Source organism: Sitophilus oryzae, unplaced genomic scaffold (genome assembly GCF_002938485.1).
Source record: "Sitophilus oryzae breed Bouriz unplaced genomic scaffold, Soryzae_2.0 scaffold_41_pilon_pilon, whole genome shotgun sequence".
Classification (NCBI taxonomy): domain Eukaryota; kingdom Metazoa; phylum Arthropoda; class Insecta; order Coleoptera; family Curculionidae; genus Sitophilus; species Sitophilus oryzae.
In genome coordinates, this window is record NW_022146996.1 from 4,914,873 (window position 1) to 4,929,649 (window position 14,777).

General features: G+C 32.4%; 1 protein-coding gene across 1 annotated transcript in view; it reads right to left on the reverse strand.

The window, feature by feature from the left end:
* Positions 1 to 14,777, reverse strand: part of LOC115885763 (homeobox protein OTX1-like) — a 66,136-nt gene that overhangs the window by 29,534 nt on the left and 21,825 nt on the right. The window contains exon 2 of the mRNA XM_030904773.1: positions 8,229 to 8,266. Within this exon, the coding sequence (XP_030760633.1) occupies positions 8,229 to 8,254 (26 nt within the window). The 5' untranslated portion in view covers positions 8,255 to 8,266. The remainder of the gene's footprint in view (positions 1 to 8,228; positions 8,267 to 14,777) is intronic.

The window sequence follows — 14,777 nt, forward strand, 5'->3', positions numbered from 1 at the left end:
AAGCCTTGAGACTGTATGATGAGTTATAACCCGCTATAACTCAAGAAAGGGGAACACACAATAGATCTGTAAGGTCGCGGTAATTAAGCCCCTACCTAAACATTCTTCATTCTACATCTTAAATGGAATTGGGCAGCACGTGTAGCTAGGATGACAGATGGACGGTGGACAAAGAGACTTGCAGAATGACGACCGAGAAACAAAGCCTATAGAAGCAGAGGACGAGTTCCTAGTCCATTGTCTGGAAATTGGATTCAAGTGGCACAAAATAGAAATATATGGCTAGAGTAGAGGGAGGCTTTTGTTCAGCAATGGAGGGAATAAGCTAAATGATGATGATGATGATAAACGATGAGAAGCCGCAACATAGATATTCGCCGTATATGGCCAGAAATTCTTCTACTCGCAGGTGTTAGGTTAGGTTAGGAAAGTCGTTACCTCGAAAAGATTTTAATGATTTGCATCAGGAAGATGTAAATGACCTACTTGAATCACAAAATATTGAACTGATCGAACAAGAACAAAAACTCAAAGAATTGGAGTATAAGAATAAATTTGCAGAAAAAAATAAGTAAAGATGTACTCTTCGTACCACAAGAGTTAACACTTAATACTCTACAAAAATGTCTTAGCGTAGCACAAGTTTAAAATTTGAGGAAAGAAGTTTGAAATCAAATCAAAAAGTTTTTGTGGCATCGGCATCATATATTTATTTATGTGTTTACAATTATATATTTTATTTCATTAAAGTACATAGCTAAATTAAAACGTTTTTCAATAGCTTCAAAGCATAGTTACACTCTTATTTTAACAATCTTATTTATAAATTTTCCAGTAATGAATGCCTTTCTAAATACATCTTAATAGGTACGTTTTCTTTCTGATTCATGCATGAAATAAACACAACCATTCTTCCCTTTACACAACCAAAACCCATCTTTGTTACGAAAGTCCAGAAGAAAAAAACGACCTTATTTAATTTTTCGGTACCATCGGCCCTTTTGTACGGGATTTTCTTCGTTCAAAAGATAATCCTTACCGACGAAAAAACTCTAAATGGAGCCATGCTGTCTACAAAGTTTGTTTCCTACTAAGCCCTTGGTCGGAACCCTTTGGTCGAGCCTCTCCGATATTGTGATGACATGGGCCTCCATAGAAAAGGGTTTTCGTATTAATTTCTTCAAAAAGCTACCTTTGGAGTAAATGTTTTCCATGGCCGGCGACAAAACAAACAGATTAAACTAATTGAACCCACGGAGACTTCGAATGGGATGGGTTTAAAGGGTCTCTAAATTCTCGGTAAGGGTGAGTAAAGAGGTATTAACTAAAGGAAACAGGTAAATTTACCTTATGCAATCAAGAAAACTTATCCTAGCTTTGGTACCTTAAGTTTTCGTTGCTACAGAGAAGGAGAATCTATTATTTTATTACACTTGCGGGGTGCCTTTGGTGTTAGAACAGCAAAATAAAACACTAATTTTTGAAAATAAAAAAATGAAAATAAAACACTAGTTGTTGAAACACTTCAACACTTTGCTTTTGCACGCCTTTTTCGCTAACCATGTTAACATTACCAGTATATGATTAAATCTATGTCGTAGTTAGATACATTTAGATTTTCGCAATATGATCTGCGCTTTTTGATATTAAAGTCTCTCGATTATCATCTCCCAATATTTATGTTGACATTTATTAATATTATAATGTATAACACATCTCTATTTCAATATTAATTATATATATTATAAAGACAATTGCATGGAAACATATTCCACTAATTTCAGGTTTACTTAGTAGTTTAACCAGTCAAGTCATTATAACAATTATTATAGAAAGATTATTTATCTTTCTAGAGATTATATATTAATATCATAGAAAGCAGGGCCTATTTTACTATAAGGCCCATAGCGGTCTGGAGGGCCCGACAAAGGCTGTAAAACATTCATTATTTCTTGAAGTTTTTAATTTTATTGGAAAAGAACGCCCGAATTTTTGCTTGGGCCTTAGGGCCCGACCAGATGAAAAATAGACCCTGATAGAAAGATCTAAGAATATGTATACATATATTTAGTGACTGTATTAATGTATATTTAATATTGATAGTAACTATAAATGTTGATAGGTAACTGATTAGATAAAAATTTATAACAAACTTATTGAATAGATGTTTCTATAGACACTAACTAACTTGGTTTTACGTGAGATCTCTCAACTTTCTGTAGTCGAAGAGCCGCATTTCGAGATGATTTTTTACATTTTATTTATTTGTTGGGATATCGTTTCTTTTTATAAGGTCGTTCTTTTTTTCTGTGGTGATATATCTTTCAAAATAATATCAGTAGGTAAATAAATCAATTAAGCCTCTAGTCAATTAATAAAATAATTTAAGCCTCTCAGTTATCAAACTAATAATAACAATCAAAAATTAAAATAATAAAACGAAAACCGTAAACACTTGGCTGAAAATTTGCCTTCAGACATTCAGTTTTTAAATCAAGACATATTATAAAGCAGTGAAAATTAAAAAAAAACGGAGAATCACTAAAAAATAGAAATCGAAGCAATATAAAAACCCATTTTTGCAACTTCTTGTCGACTAGATTATAAACACTACCTGTAACTGACTAGACAGGCAGTAGACTTTCAATAGTCATTATGTTTCATTCAGTGAATAATGATATAGGGTTTTTTTTATTTTTTCCGTCCTTTACACTACTTTATAGGCTAAACGCTAATTTAAATTCAATATTTGAAGGTCTTCTTTGGAGTACCTTAGTGGAATTAAGAAATTTGACTGGAAAACTCATAATCTATAAGATATAGTAAATTATATATTGGCAATATAGCGTATTGCATGTCCTCTTAATCACTAAAAATTAAGAATCTTGCTGTATTCACACTGTATTCACAACAAAGTTAAAAAAGGGTCAAAAATGACTTTGATTAAAGTATGGTACGGCCATACGGCCACAGTTGTGGCCGTGGTTATGACACGCCTGTGCTCAACTTGGCGGGAGCACTGCTATTCCCCCATATTCCTTTTTTCTGAGTAAAAACTTCTAGATTCTTCTTTCTGAAGACACTCCTAAAGTAATTCACAATTTGATTATAGGTATTTAAAGAACTTTATTAGATATTTACTATAGAAGTGAGTTAATAGCATCACTAACTAAATCATAACTAAAATAGCATGTGAAAGTTGCACAACGAGTGCGTAGCACGAGTTGTGTAACCACACAAGTATTTTAATGGAGTTAAGTCGCGTGTATTGTACAATATTTTATCTACGTCTAACTATAAAAACACACAATGAATTTTAAAATTTATTGTACTTAACTATATATAATATATAATAATAATAATAGCTCCCGTATATAGCATTTAACGCTTTGGGAGTAGCAAGGTACAGCTTGCCATGCTAGAGCCGTTTGGTATAAAGGAAGGTAATGGCTAGCACTAGGCTTCAACCGTCTATTATTACCTCAGGATCCCAAGTACTCATTTAAGGCTGAGTCGGCCTAGGCACCCAAACTATTTTTATTTTAATAAAAATAGTCGGCTGATGAAATGCCGGGTGTAGGATTCGAGCCCACTACCTTGAGACTGGTAGACGAGAGCCTGTACCTCTACGCCACCGGGCACCGTCTAACTTAACTATATACCTATCTTAAAAACCAATTACCTTAATATCTTTGTTCAAATAACACCATGCATGGTAATGTCAATACGACAGTACATAATATTGATGTCACTCTTTCGTCACTAGTTTAAAAAAATGAGCGATTTGGAAAGTATTCCCTCTGACATTGAAGAAGAGGCATTCAGAGCCATTTCTGGATTGCTTCCAGCAAGATCGAAACAGAAGTATGAATATACATACTCCAAGTATGAAAAACGGTGCACCGAAAAAAAAGTACACTACTATGGAAATGAAAAAAAGTGTGAGGTACTCATAACATATTTTTCCAATTTATCCGCGACTATAAGCCTTCGTCTCTTTGGCCTTTCTATTCAATGATACGCACTATGATATCTATTAAAATGAATATATATGCTTCATCAGGAATTTACTTGAAAGATTGTTCAAACTGTATCATTAACATATATAATAAATAAGTTTTCATGTTTTTATAATTATTGTCAATAGTTTATTTGTATTTAGTTGGTATTTGGTGCAAAACAAATGTTTTACAAAATATTTTTTTCTCCTTGGTAGTCATCTAAACAAGGAGTGCGGAATGAAAATGCGTGAGTTAAGAGCTTCTTAACTCACTGACGTAGATAAAGAAAGTTTTAATGCCTTATGCAAAACAGAAAATAATGACAATTAAAAGTTAGATATAACAGTTTTGTTTAACGTATATAACAAGGAGGTATTCTACACAAGAGACTAAATAATTGCCTCAATTATATACCGAGAGCGGCAAAACGTTAAAGTTACATACGCATTCAGGCCGGTATTATCCTCGTTTACTCGTTTCAATTGGGCATAACTAATGCGCAAGTAAACAAATTAATCGGCTCATCAAAAATCATTAGCGTAACGTGCGCCGCACGTGCATTCGCGGTTGTAAAGAGGCACCCTCCAGCCCCAGTCTACTCCCCAAAGGGGCACAGATAATGCTCCGTATCTAGGAAACGCCCTCTTTAGGGCACAGTTTCCGGCAGTCCGACTAAAGAAAAACGATGGAAATCGGCTTAAATCTGTGGGCGTCTAAATGGAAATTGATGCTTTGATGAAAAGTGCACCGGCTGTGTAATTATTTGTAGTGGATTTTAAACTTGACAACAGAAAATGAGTTAAATAAGGGTGTCTCTAATAAAAAGTTTGCGTTTATGTACAAAAGCGAGTGTTAGTTTGGTTAAAAAATACAATTAACATGGAAATGAATGAAATAGGTGTTCTTATTCCAGTGGCATGCTCTATTCGTATCGTAGGCGACATCTCATATATGTGTTTGTGATGTTTGTTATCAGCGAAGGGTATCTTATCTGGGTAAAAAATGTCCCTATATGTACTGCCAAAATATCATTTTACTGACAAGCTACAATGACTGCGAAGAAGACTGCCTATTTACGTTATATTATAAATAATTATAGACAAGCTTATAGTCAACTTATAATTATAGACAACTGCCGTAAGGCTGAGCTAACGACTGCCAGCGATACCAAGTGTACAGGGTGTTCCATTTAAGAAAACATAACTTTAGTTCATATCTACATTTTTTTTTAGTTCATTTTACAGAGATACGGGCGTGTTCCAAATTGCAAATTTTTTCAAAAAAACCCTCTAGCTCAGAAACGAAGAGGGCTATGAAAATTTTGGTTACCGCTTCTTCCGTCTGAAAAAAATTGGTACAGTTTTGTGCAAATCGCACCCTTCTATTTTCACTAGTAACCGTATGATTGTTAACCATACCGCATAAAAAATCTAAAATGGATAGATCAGGTGTTCGAGGAGGTTCATGCAATTGGTCCACCTCTTCCTATCCCTGAGTTCGCATAATTATGATATAAATAATTTTTAACATTTCTTTCATTACGGGGGGGGGGGGACATAATGAAAGTCATGCTGGAACCACTGTATTGATGCGCGAATATCTACACGCTTTTCTTCATTTCCTCATTTGAAAATTTCATATTTACAATTTTTGTTTATTTTAATTTACAAAGTTTGGATGTGACAGCTTCACATTTCTGAAAGCAACGGCGATTGAACTTGTTCCCATGGCTAACTAAGTGAAATTGTAATATAACTCTGTAATTTTTTGAAAAAAAAAACATTTTATTTATTTAGCGTATGGTTTGGTTATTTAGCGTTGGTTTTTAAAAAATTGCGCTTTTTATGAAGTCATCGCCAACTATGGTTTCCATTTAAAAAAATATATGTTTATGTTATATGTCAAAAATGACAGGCTTTAGAAAAAAACAGAGGACACAATCTCATTAAGGATGTAATTATCTACAACTTTTATCTGAAAACTTTTTGTCTAAAATAGCTTATAATGGAATTAGGGACAATTTTTAAAATAGCCGATTTTTTTTTCGAAATATCTGGTAAGCCACAAACTTTTTCAAAAATCTGAAAAGCGCACATTTATGATCCCACAAAACTGCAGTTCTTTCCCCATTTAATCGACTCTCTATCTCCAGTAGTTTCCGAGATACCCATAGAGAAGATCGTATGAAACTCACCCTGTATAATAAACCCGACTAATATACATATAACCGAATTCTAACGGAACTGTTTGAAAGGTTAAACTAGGCTATACTCGATGTGGTTTGCCATTGTCAATTTTAGAATTAATGTTTAATGCAATATTGGTTTGGTTTACTACTAATTAAAATACTTTGGTCTTAAATCTAAATTACTTTGTATACCTATGTATAGTCTACTAAAATTTGATTGAGATGATTAAGTTATTTTTTCTTCTTTTATAAGAAGGCAATTTTACTCAAGTATTTGTTTACATAATTAATATAGGCAGGTTAATCTTATTTGTATATTTTTTATATGAACGTTTTTCGAAAACCATTGAGATGGATTCTTTTTAAATTTTCATCTTACTTGAAAATAAAAAAACTGAATATTGGTGTATTGAAATAGTTATAATAAGGGCTGGCAAAGGTTAGTCTTGGGTCGAGATTTCCGTATGTAAGAAGAGTACATTGCGTTTATAATGTACTGAACAAAGAGAGGACAGTAAACACGTTGCCAAACGTATGAAATAAACCGAGAAACTGTGCACATCGCTAAGAGACGTTGAAGGGGATATAGCAGATTTGTCGCAGTTGACCGGTCGACCCAATCAATACCTTTGTCAGTACTTAAAGTTCTAGGGAAAGGTGTACGTCATGCGTTCAGCTTCACGATTTAATTACGTCTCGTGATACTTGATTTTTTGTTTATTTATTAACGAGTCGTTGTAATTTTCCCTATAGCTTGAATTTTTTTAAGTGCAAGCTAGAAACACTTGCATTTTTGGTAAAAATAAGTGGAATTGAGTGCGTGTTCGATAGTGGTCGCGCTATTAGAACTCTGAATTCAAAAATCGATATCTCGAAATCTATTAGAAATAATAGATTGTAGTTTTTTCAAAAACTTTTATACGTTAATATTTCTGCTGTATTTTCTTTGTAGACAGTATGTGAAAATCTTTATCAATAAAAAAATTACACAATTGCTGAAAATTGCTATGCTCTAAAAGTAAATGGTTAGATTGTTTACAATTTTTGAATGGAAAAAACAACATTATCGAATTTTCTTATGTAAACATATTGTAAAATATCCGATCTTGAAAATAAAAAAAAGTTTCAATATCTAAAGCGGTTGAGGCCTGTTATGTGTTAAAAAGTTGAGTTTTAAATTATCGCGATTACGTCATCTCGAGAAAACATCATCTCGTTATAAATGACACCCTAACGATATCCCTATAATTCCATTTCAGATGCTCAGAAACATGTCTAATGATTTTATCTAGTTATCTCTTGAAAAAAGAATCTTTTAAAAATAAGCGGTTTGCGATCGTGATTTTACTTTTCTTGATAGGGAAAGGCGTATCGGCAACGCCGCAACAGCACACCGTCGCGCGTCGCGTCGCGTCGGTCGGTCGCATTTCTCTCACTCCGTCTTAATAAGATCCCTATGCGATTTACTTCCACACATGTAAATGCCGACCCAAAAGTAACAGTTGCCAGCACGGTATATTTTTCAAGTTTGATTTTCTTGGGATTTATGTTCGGGAAACGCTGATTAGGTTTTCATTTGGTTTAAATATCTTTATTTGGTTTTAAAAAACAAACGTTTCGGCTAACATTATAGCTTTCATCCCTTCATCAGTGTTATGTCATAACAAAAAAGGTGTCGAATATTAATTAATATCCAAAATTACATTTAAAATTATCACGCACACATAACATAATACAACATTGATATAATTAATCAAACAATATAAATTTGTAAATGATTAAACCACATAATATTTTATAAAGTTATTATTCTTAACCCGAAATTTATTAACATTTTCATTTAAACCAAATGAAAACCTAATCAGCGTGTTCCCGAACCTAGATCCCAAGGAAATCAAACTTAGAATATTTAGAAATAAGGTTTAAGAACTTCAAATTTTTCAAGAATATATTTTTTTATAACCTTGCATTTTAATCTATCAAAAAAATGTACTGGCCTAACAATATTTCATTGGATATTTTATTATTATGAAACTTACCCAGTAGCTAGTGTATTTGGCCACATTTACTTTGGTCCCTGTAAATAAAAAATATCGATTAATAATATAAATACATAATATACAGGGTGAGTCTTAAATAAGTGCAAATATTTTTAAAGGGTGGTATATTTCGACCTCAGAAATACGTCTATGAACTTTTTCCCAAAAAATATGTTGAAAATCGTGCATTCTTTTTGGAACTGCCTGTTCACCGCAAATTTTCCTACGGTATGATTTCTTAGTCTCTGATATTACCATGGTTAAAGCTTTCCTCTATATGGCAACGTTACTAAAAGGGATGAAATTACAGAAAAAATCCGGTAGGTAACTCTCAAATTTTTTTAAAAATAAATATATTTTTTTAATTTTCAAAACTTGAATAACTCGTTTTTCTTTTATCGTTTATAAATTAAGTTTCTTTTATCGAGATTTACCAGCCCTGAAAATATTTGCACTTATTTAAGACCCGCCCTGTATAATCAACATAATCTATATAATCTATTACGAAAATTAAAGTATATGTATTCCACATTTTATAGGTTAAAATGTTTTATCACTTCTAGTTTTTTAACGAATAAACATATACTTTGAAAGAAATATGCAAGAAAGTTTATAAAAACGTAATTTCCTACAGCTTCATCCCCATCATTAAGCTCGTAAAAGAAAACGACTGAAAAGTAACTTTTCCAAAAGGAAATAAAAAAGGACGTAGAAACGAAGACGACAGTGGCGTGCAAATGGAGGATGATTCGCATTAGAGTCATCGTGAACACGTGAACTAAGAAATAATTAATACATAACTAAGTACCGTACGATCGAAAAAAAAGGCGTCAAAGACGGCTGGGAAATAGCAATCGAGCGATATGTGCATTGTGATTTAATCACTATAAAAAATCACGGTAACGGTTAACTCTGTGATTTAAAAATCAAGCTAATTTTAGCAAATGATATGTGTGGGTTATCAAGAGAAAACTATAAAATGAGACCCACCGAAAAAACTCCGATTAATGCACAAAAATACATATAAATGGAGTTTAATTTTGTCATTATACTCATCTTACGCTATTCCAAACAGTATCTGAACGCCACTGGTGGAAGATGAAGGAAGGAAACTGACGCGAACAAACAGCTACGTTTGCTTTTTACGCAATATTGGAGCCTATATTGCTTTTGAAAGTTTACATCCGCCTTAATCACCATTATATTGGGAAGTCGTTCGACTGTGCTTAAAGCGAACTCTTGATTCTTTTGGATGAGCTGTTCGGTGCCGCAGCCGATGGGAAAAAGCAGCGGATTTGATGGCGAAGTTTTTTTTGATAGGTTCTAATGACCGTATACGGAACATGTTTTCGCTAGATTGGTTCCTATTAGAAATAGATATTTGTGATGTCTGCATTTCTGTATCTTTTTATCAGACAATAAAACAGTTCTGTCCATTCTAGAAAATTAATTTTAGAGCATACTATATTATACTAAACTAGCTGATCTGGAAAGATTAGTACCGTCTGAAAGTGACATGAACTGAAGTGAAATGAAGTGAAGTGAAGTGCGAGTTCCAAATTTTAATATGCTATTTTCCATTGAAATTATATTCAGTTCCCATTAATGTCTAGAAAGTCAGTGATATGCAATGTGGACATCAATTACTGCAAATAAGCTCTAAAATATAAATGCGATGTAAGCTCTGAATTGCGGAAGATGGCGGAGATCCAACCTAATTTATTTAAAAATAAACGTTTTGTATAATTTTTTTCTGGGAATTTTTCTGATATTTTAGTAGTGATTCTGCTATTCGGGGCGGATACGAATCCAACAAATCAAAGATCATTAAAATCGGTCCAGTCGTTCTTATACAGGGTGTGACACGTTTAGTGAAAATCGCTGATATTTTATATATAAAATTATATGAGGATCGTAATTTCCAAGCTTGACACCTTTAGTTTGGTTTCATCATACGCCATGAAAATAAATGAAGTTTGATCAGTTATACGTTATACGTATACAGGGAGTTTTAAAAAACATGTGCCATCTCTTGTGGGAGATTCTTCACGTAAAAATAAGATTTATTTTTCATATCAACATAGGTCCGATTCTACTTTGTTTCGTAGTTACAGGGTGTTAAAGTCTTACTAAAATGCCAGGATCCCACGGAAACCATCTACTAAGTGGCTGTTTACTCGTAATTACATTTGCTTAACGAATCAAAATTGTTAAAGTTTCAGGTGCATATCTTCCCCCGTCATCAGAAACAAAAAAGAAAACAAAATTATAATGGTTTAATCCAACTACATTGACCGGTACGAAAAATGGACACCTTAAAATTTTCCTGAGTTTTAATGATTCATCTCAATAACTTTATTTCTACTGGAGATATTCGCTTTTGAAGAAGACAGTAGCCAGTAACGATTTACAGCAATTTTAGCATTATAAAGGATGCCTTTGCTGTTGGTCCCCATCAACACACATGTTAAAGTTGGGCTATTGTTAAAATATCGCCGTCATTAAAAAGGCATATTATTTTTCCTTGGCAATTACTATAGCAGAGATGGTTTCAAGTCCAAAAGTTCCTCTCTTTACCATTAGCCGAGAAATCAACTTCTTGACTCTTCTAGAATAACTGTCAACAAATAATAATAATATAACTTTTCAATGATAGTGATATTAAAACAATAAATACTATTTCATAATTGTGTTGATTAGGAACAATAGGCTTTTAATGCTGAAGATTGTTACGAATTGTCGTTAATTCTTGTCTTCTTCATGGACGAATATCTCCAACAAAAAGAAAGGTATTGAGATGTGCCAAAAAACAAACTATTGAGAAAAGATGCAGCTTGATGATAAAGTGATTTTTAAATTTCTTACATTGTTGCACTATTCCACAGGGTATTTCAAACTTTCGCCAAAATTACAACAGTTAAGCTACAAACTTAAATAGTTTAGTTTCCCACTGTTTTAAAACTCGCCAAAATTGGCCGACTAAAATAAAATATATTGAACTTTAAAATACACTTGTTTACTATTACCGTATGATCGAAAAATAACGGCGTCCAGTTGGTTTGAAAACGAATATCGATGACATTGCCCATATAATTTTACCGTATATCTATCGTAGTCATTTATTATAGCCATATTCGTAGCCATCGATGACGCCGTTTTTTTCGGTCATATTGTCCTTACTCCCTTACATAGATTGACAGTTTTTACATATTACATATCATATACCAGTCTTGACACAATAGATCTATAAGGTCGCGGTGATTAACCCCCCCACATTTTCTACATATACCTATCCTTTTAATTTTTGCAAAATATGTTTTTATATTGAAGTTGATTTCATATAAAACTTTTTTATTTGTCTTCGTTCGCACGTGTTGAAATTGTGTGAACATTCTAACTGTCACTGATTTATATTCACTGCTAGGTGTCTTTCTGTAAATAAAAGAGGCAAATATAGCAGAAAAGGAAATAATTAGTTTAAAAGATAGACTAGGTACTATTGAAATCGGGTGTTTTCTGTGTCTATAATATAATGAACCATTAATATAACATATGCCTAGCTACATTTATTGCTACATACGTTGACCAAATGTAAATCTTCAACAACATACGGAAATCTATATAAACACAGACAAACCAAAATATATTGCGATTTTCTTGTAGAGATAAATTTCTTAAGTAATTAATCGGTATCATTATTTACCTAATTTTTGAGATGAGTTGTTACATACTTAAGAAATAATTGCAATATTTTAGTAGGTAGGTTACAACTCGTAATTAAAAGTGTCAATACCTGTAAAAACGTTAATATTAAGTGCAGGTTGCATGCATACTCATATCAAAGGAGTAATATAATTCAATGACCATTACGAAGTTGTACATTAAAAGTTATTTATTAGAAACACATGTATTTGATGACATCAATGCATAATTATGATATTTATTACTATGAATGTAATTTTATTCAATGTATTCTCTCTTATATTAAATATGTTTCTGGTAACTAATTATCAATGCCGTCCTAGTACAGGGTAAAGAGTTTTTATATATTCAGATTTTTCGATATTTTTATGTTTTGTTACATTTTTATTTTCAACCACATCAGATGGCTCAGTGTATACACTGACCGGAATTTAAAATTTGTATGTGTTTTAAAATATATTTTGTTTTAGTGGGCCGATTTTGATGAATTTTTTATCAATTTGTAGCTATATTATTTGACTTTTTCGCCCCTTTTCAAATTACAAATAAAATTCCCTATTTATCTATTATCCAGGGGAAACAAAATGTTGTAAATTTGGCAAAACTTTGAAACACCATGGGGAATGGTTTAACGAAGTAAGGAGTCTTTTCTCGATAATTTGTTTTTATTTCATGTCAATAGTTTTTCTTTTTGTTGCATATATTCGTTTTTGAAGAAAACTGTAACAATTAATAACAATTTTAGAGGTACAGTACGTCTATCCGTTCTGTAGCTACGGGGATCCATAAGGGGGGAAACAAAATGCTCTGTTAGCGAGCAATTCATGAGCGAACTATACATATTTAAATAACATTACTTACTTCTATAATAATTTCAAAAATACCTAATCAGTTTTTTTCGGCGTTTTTGCACATAAATGAGACATAACCAAAATGCTCTGTTAGCGAGCAATTCCATGAGCGGACTATACATATTTTAAATAATATTACTTACTTCTATAATAATTTCAAAAATACCTAATCAGTTTTTTTTCCGTTTTTGCACATAAATGAGACATAACCTTTATATTTCTATTTTATAGAAATTAAAAATGAAGAAGAAAAACAATAAAGGATTAATAGAATCAAGCAACTATTTTAGCGATAATGACTGCACTGTTCTCCAAGCTCGGTCTACTAGCGTTCTCGTAAGAAGCTTAGGCGATGCATACGTAGTATATTCTTTGGATGCATCCCGTCAATAAAAAATCGAAAAATTTACAAGTGACCAATGTAATGAGTTGCCGGAGTGTATTTTGCGGTGACACAGTCGTCAAGTCCACGTGGACTCTCTGCCGCGTACCTCTAAAATGTAGTGTTGTTTATTTAAATATGTTTTGTAGTAAATTGATCATACTCCAATATTGTGTCTGCATTCTTGAAAGTTGTTTTGTAAACACAGATCCAGTTAATTAAATTATATAACATTCTTAAATAAAAATTATATATACAATCATCGACACAAAAAACGGGCACCTTTAAATTTTCATCTGTTTTAAAATTTCATATATTGTGTACTAGTGGACAGATTTTCATAATTTTTTAAGCAATTTGTAGCAAAATTATTTGACTTTTTAGTGTCTTTTCCTAAATTAAAAATGAAAGTTGCCATCTGTCAATTATACAGGGGAAAACAAATTGTTGATATTTTAGTGAAAGTTTCAAACATCCTGTGGAGTACGTTAACAACGCAAGGAATTTAAAAATCATTTTATCATCTAAGTATATTTTTTATCCAATCTTTTGGTTCATCTTAATAGCATTATTTTTTGCAGAATTCACTTTGAAGAAGACATACATCTTCTGTATTTTTTCTATTCTAGTCGACAGACCTATAAAATAGTATTTATGATTTATGTAATGTCTTTGAAAAATCATATTATTATTGCCTGTTCGGCAGTTACTCTAGTAGATATGCTTTTAAGACCAAAAACTGATCTCTAGCATGATCAATTAAGGCAGCAATAGCCGATACTTTAGAACTTAGAACCTTCTCTACTGAAGTAAACATTACAAAAAAAAAATTCTCTTTTATATGTGTTGATGACATAAAATCAATGCTTAAATTGCTATAAATCGTTACTGTCTTATTCACAAGTGAATATCTTCAACAAAAATAAAGCTATTGAGATGAATCAAAAAACAAACTATCGAAAAAAAACGTACTTAGATGATAATATAATTTTTAAATTTCTTGCTTCGTTAACATATTCCACAGGCTGTTTCAAACTTCCACCAAAATATCAACATTTTGTTTTCCCTCGTATAATTGATAGATGAAAACTTTCATTTCTAATTTAGAAAGAGATACTAAAAGGTCAAATAATTTAGCTACAAATTGCTTAGAAAATTATCAAAATCGTCCCACTAGAACAAAGCATATATTAAACTTTAAAATACATCAAAATTTTAAGGTGCCGGTGAGTGTATTAATGAATTCAATGCAGAAAGGAGTGTATTTAAGGTCCTGTTTCTGCCTGTACTTCATATAGCAGTATGAATTTAATATCGCATTTTAACGGTATTAATCCTGACCAGTGACTGTGTAATATCGAGCACCCTTATACCCTTGGCAATCCTGCGGCCTGCCTAAGGGGACAATTCCGTCGCTATTTTTAATTTAAAATCCAATAAAGATCCTTTACACTTGTTTGGTTTCTCGAGGAGAGGGTGGGCGTCTCCAGTTTCCCCGTGCTCGATACTCTGACGCCTAATACGACGCCACTGTATGAGAATGCACATGTGTTGGAGTATCCACTTGAGGGTCAGAAAGGGTCGGGCAAAAAAGAAGGTGATCCTTTTTATATT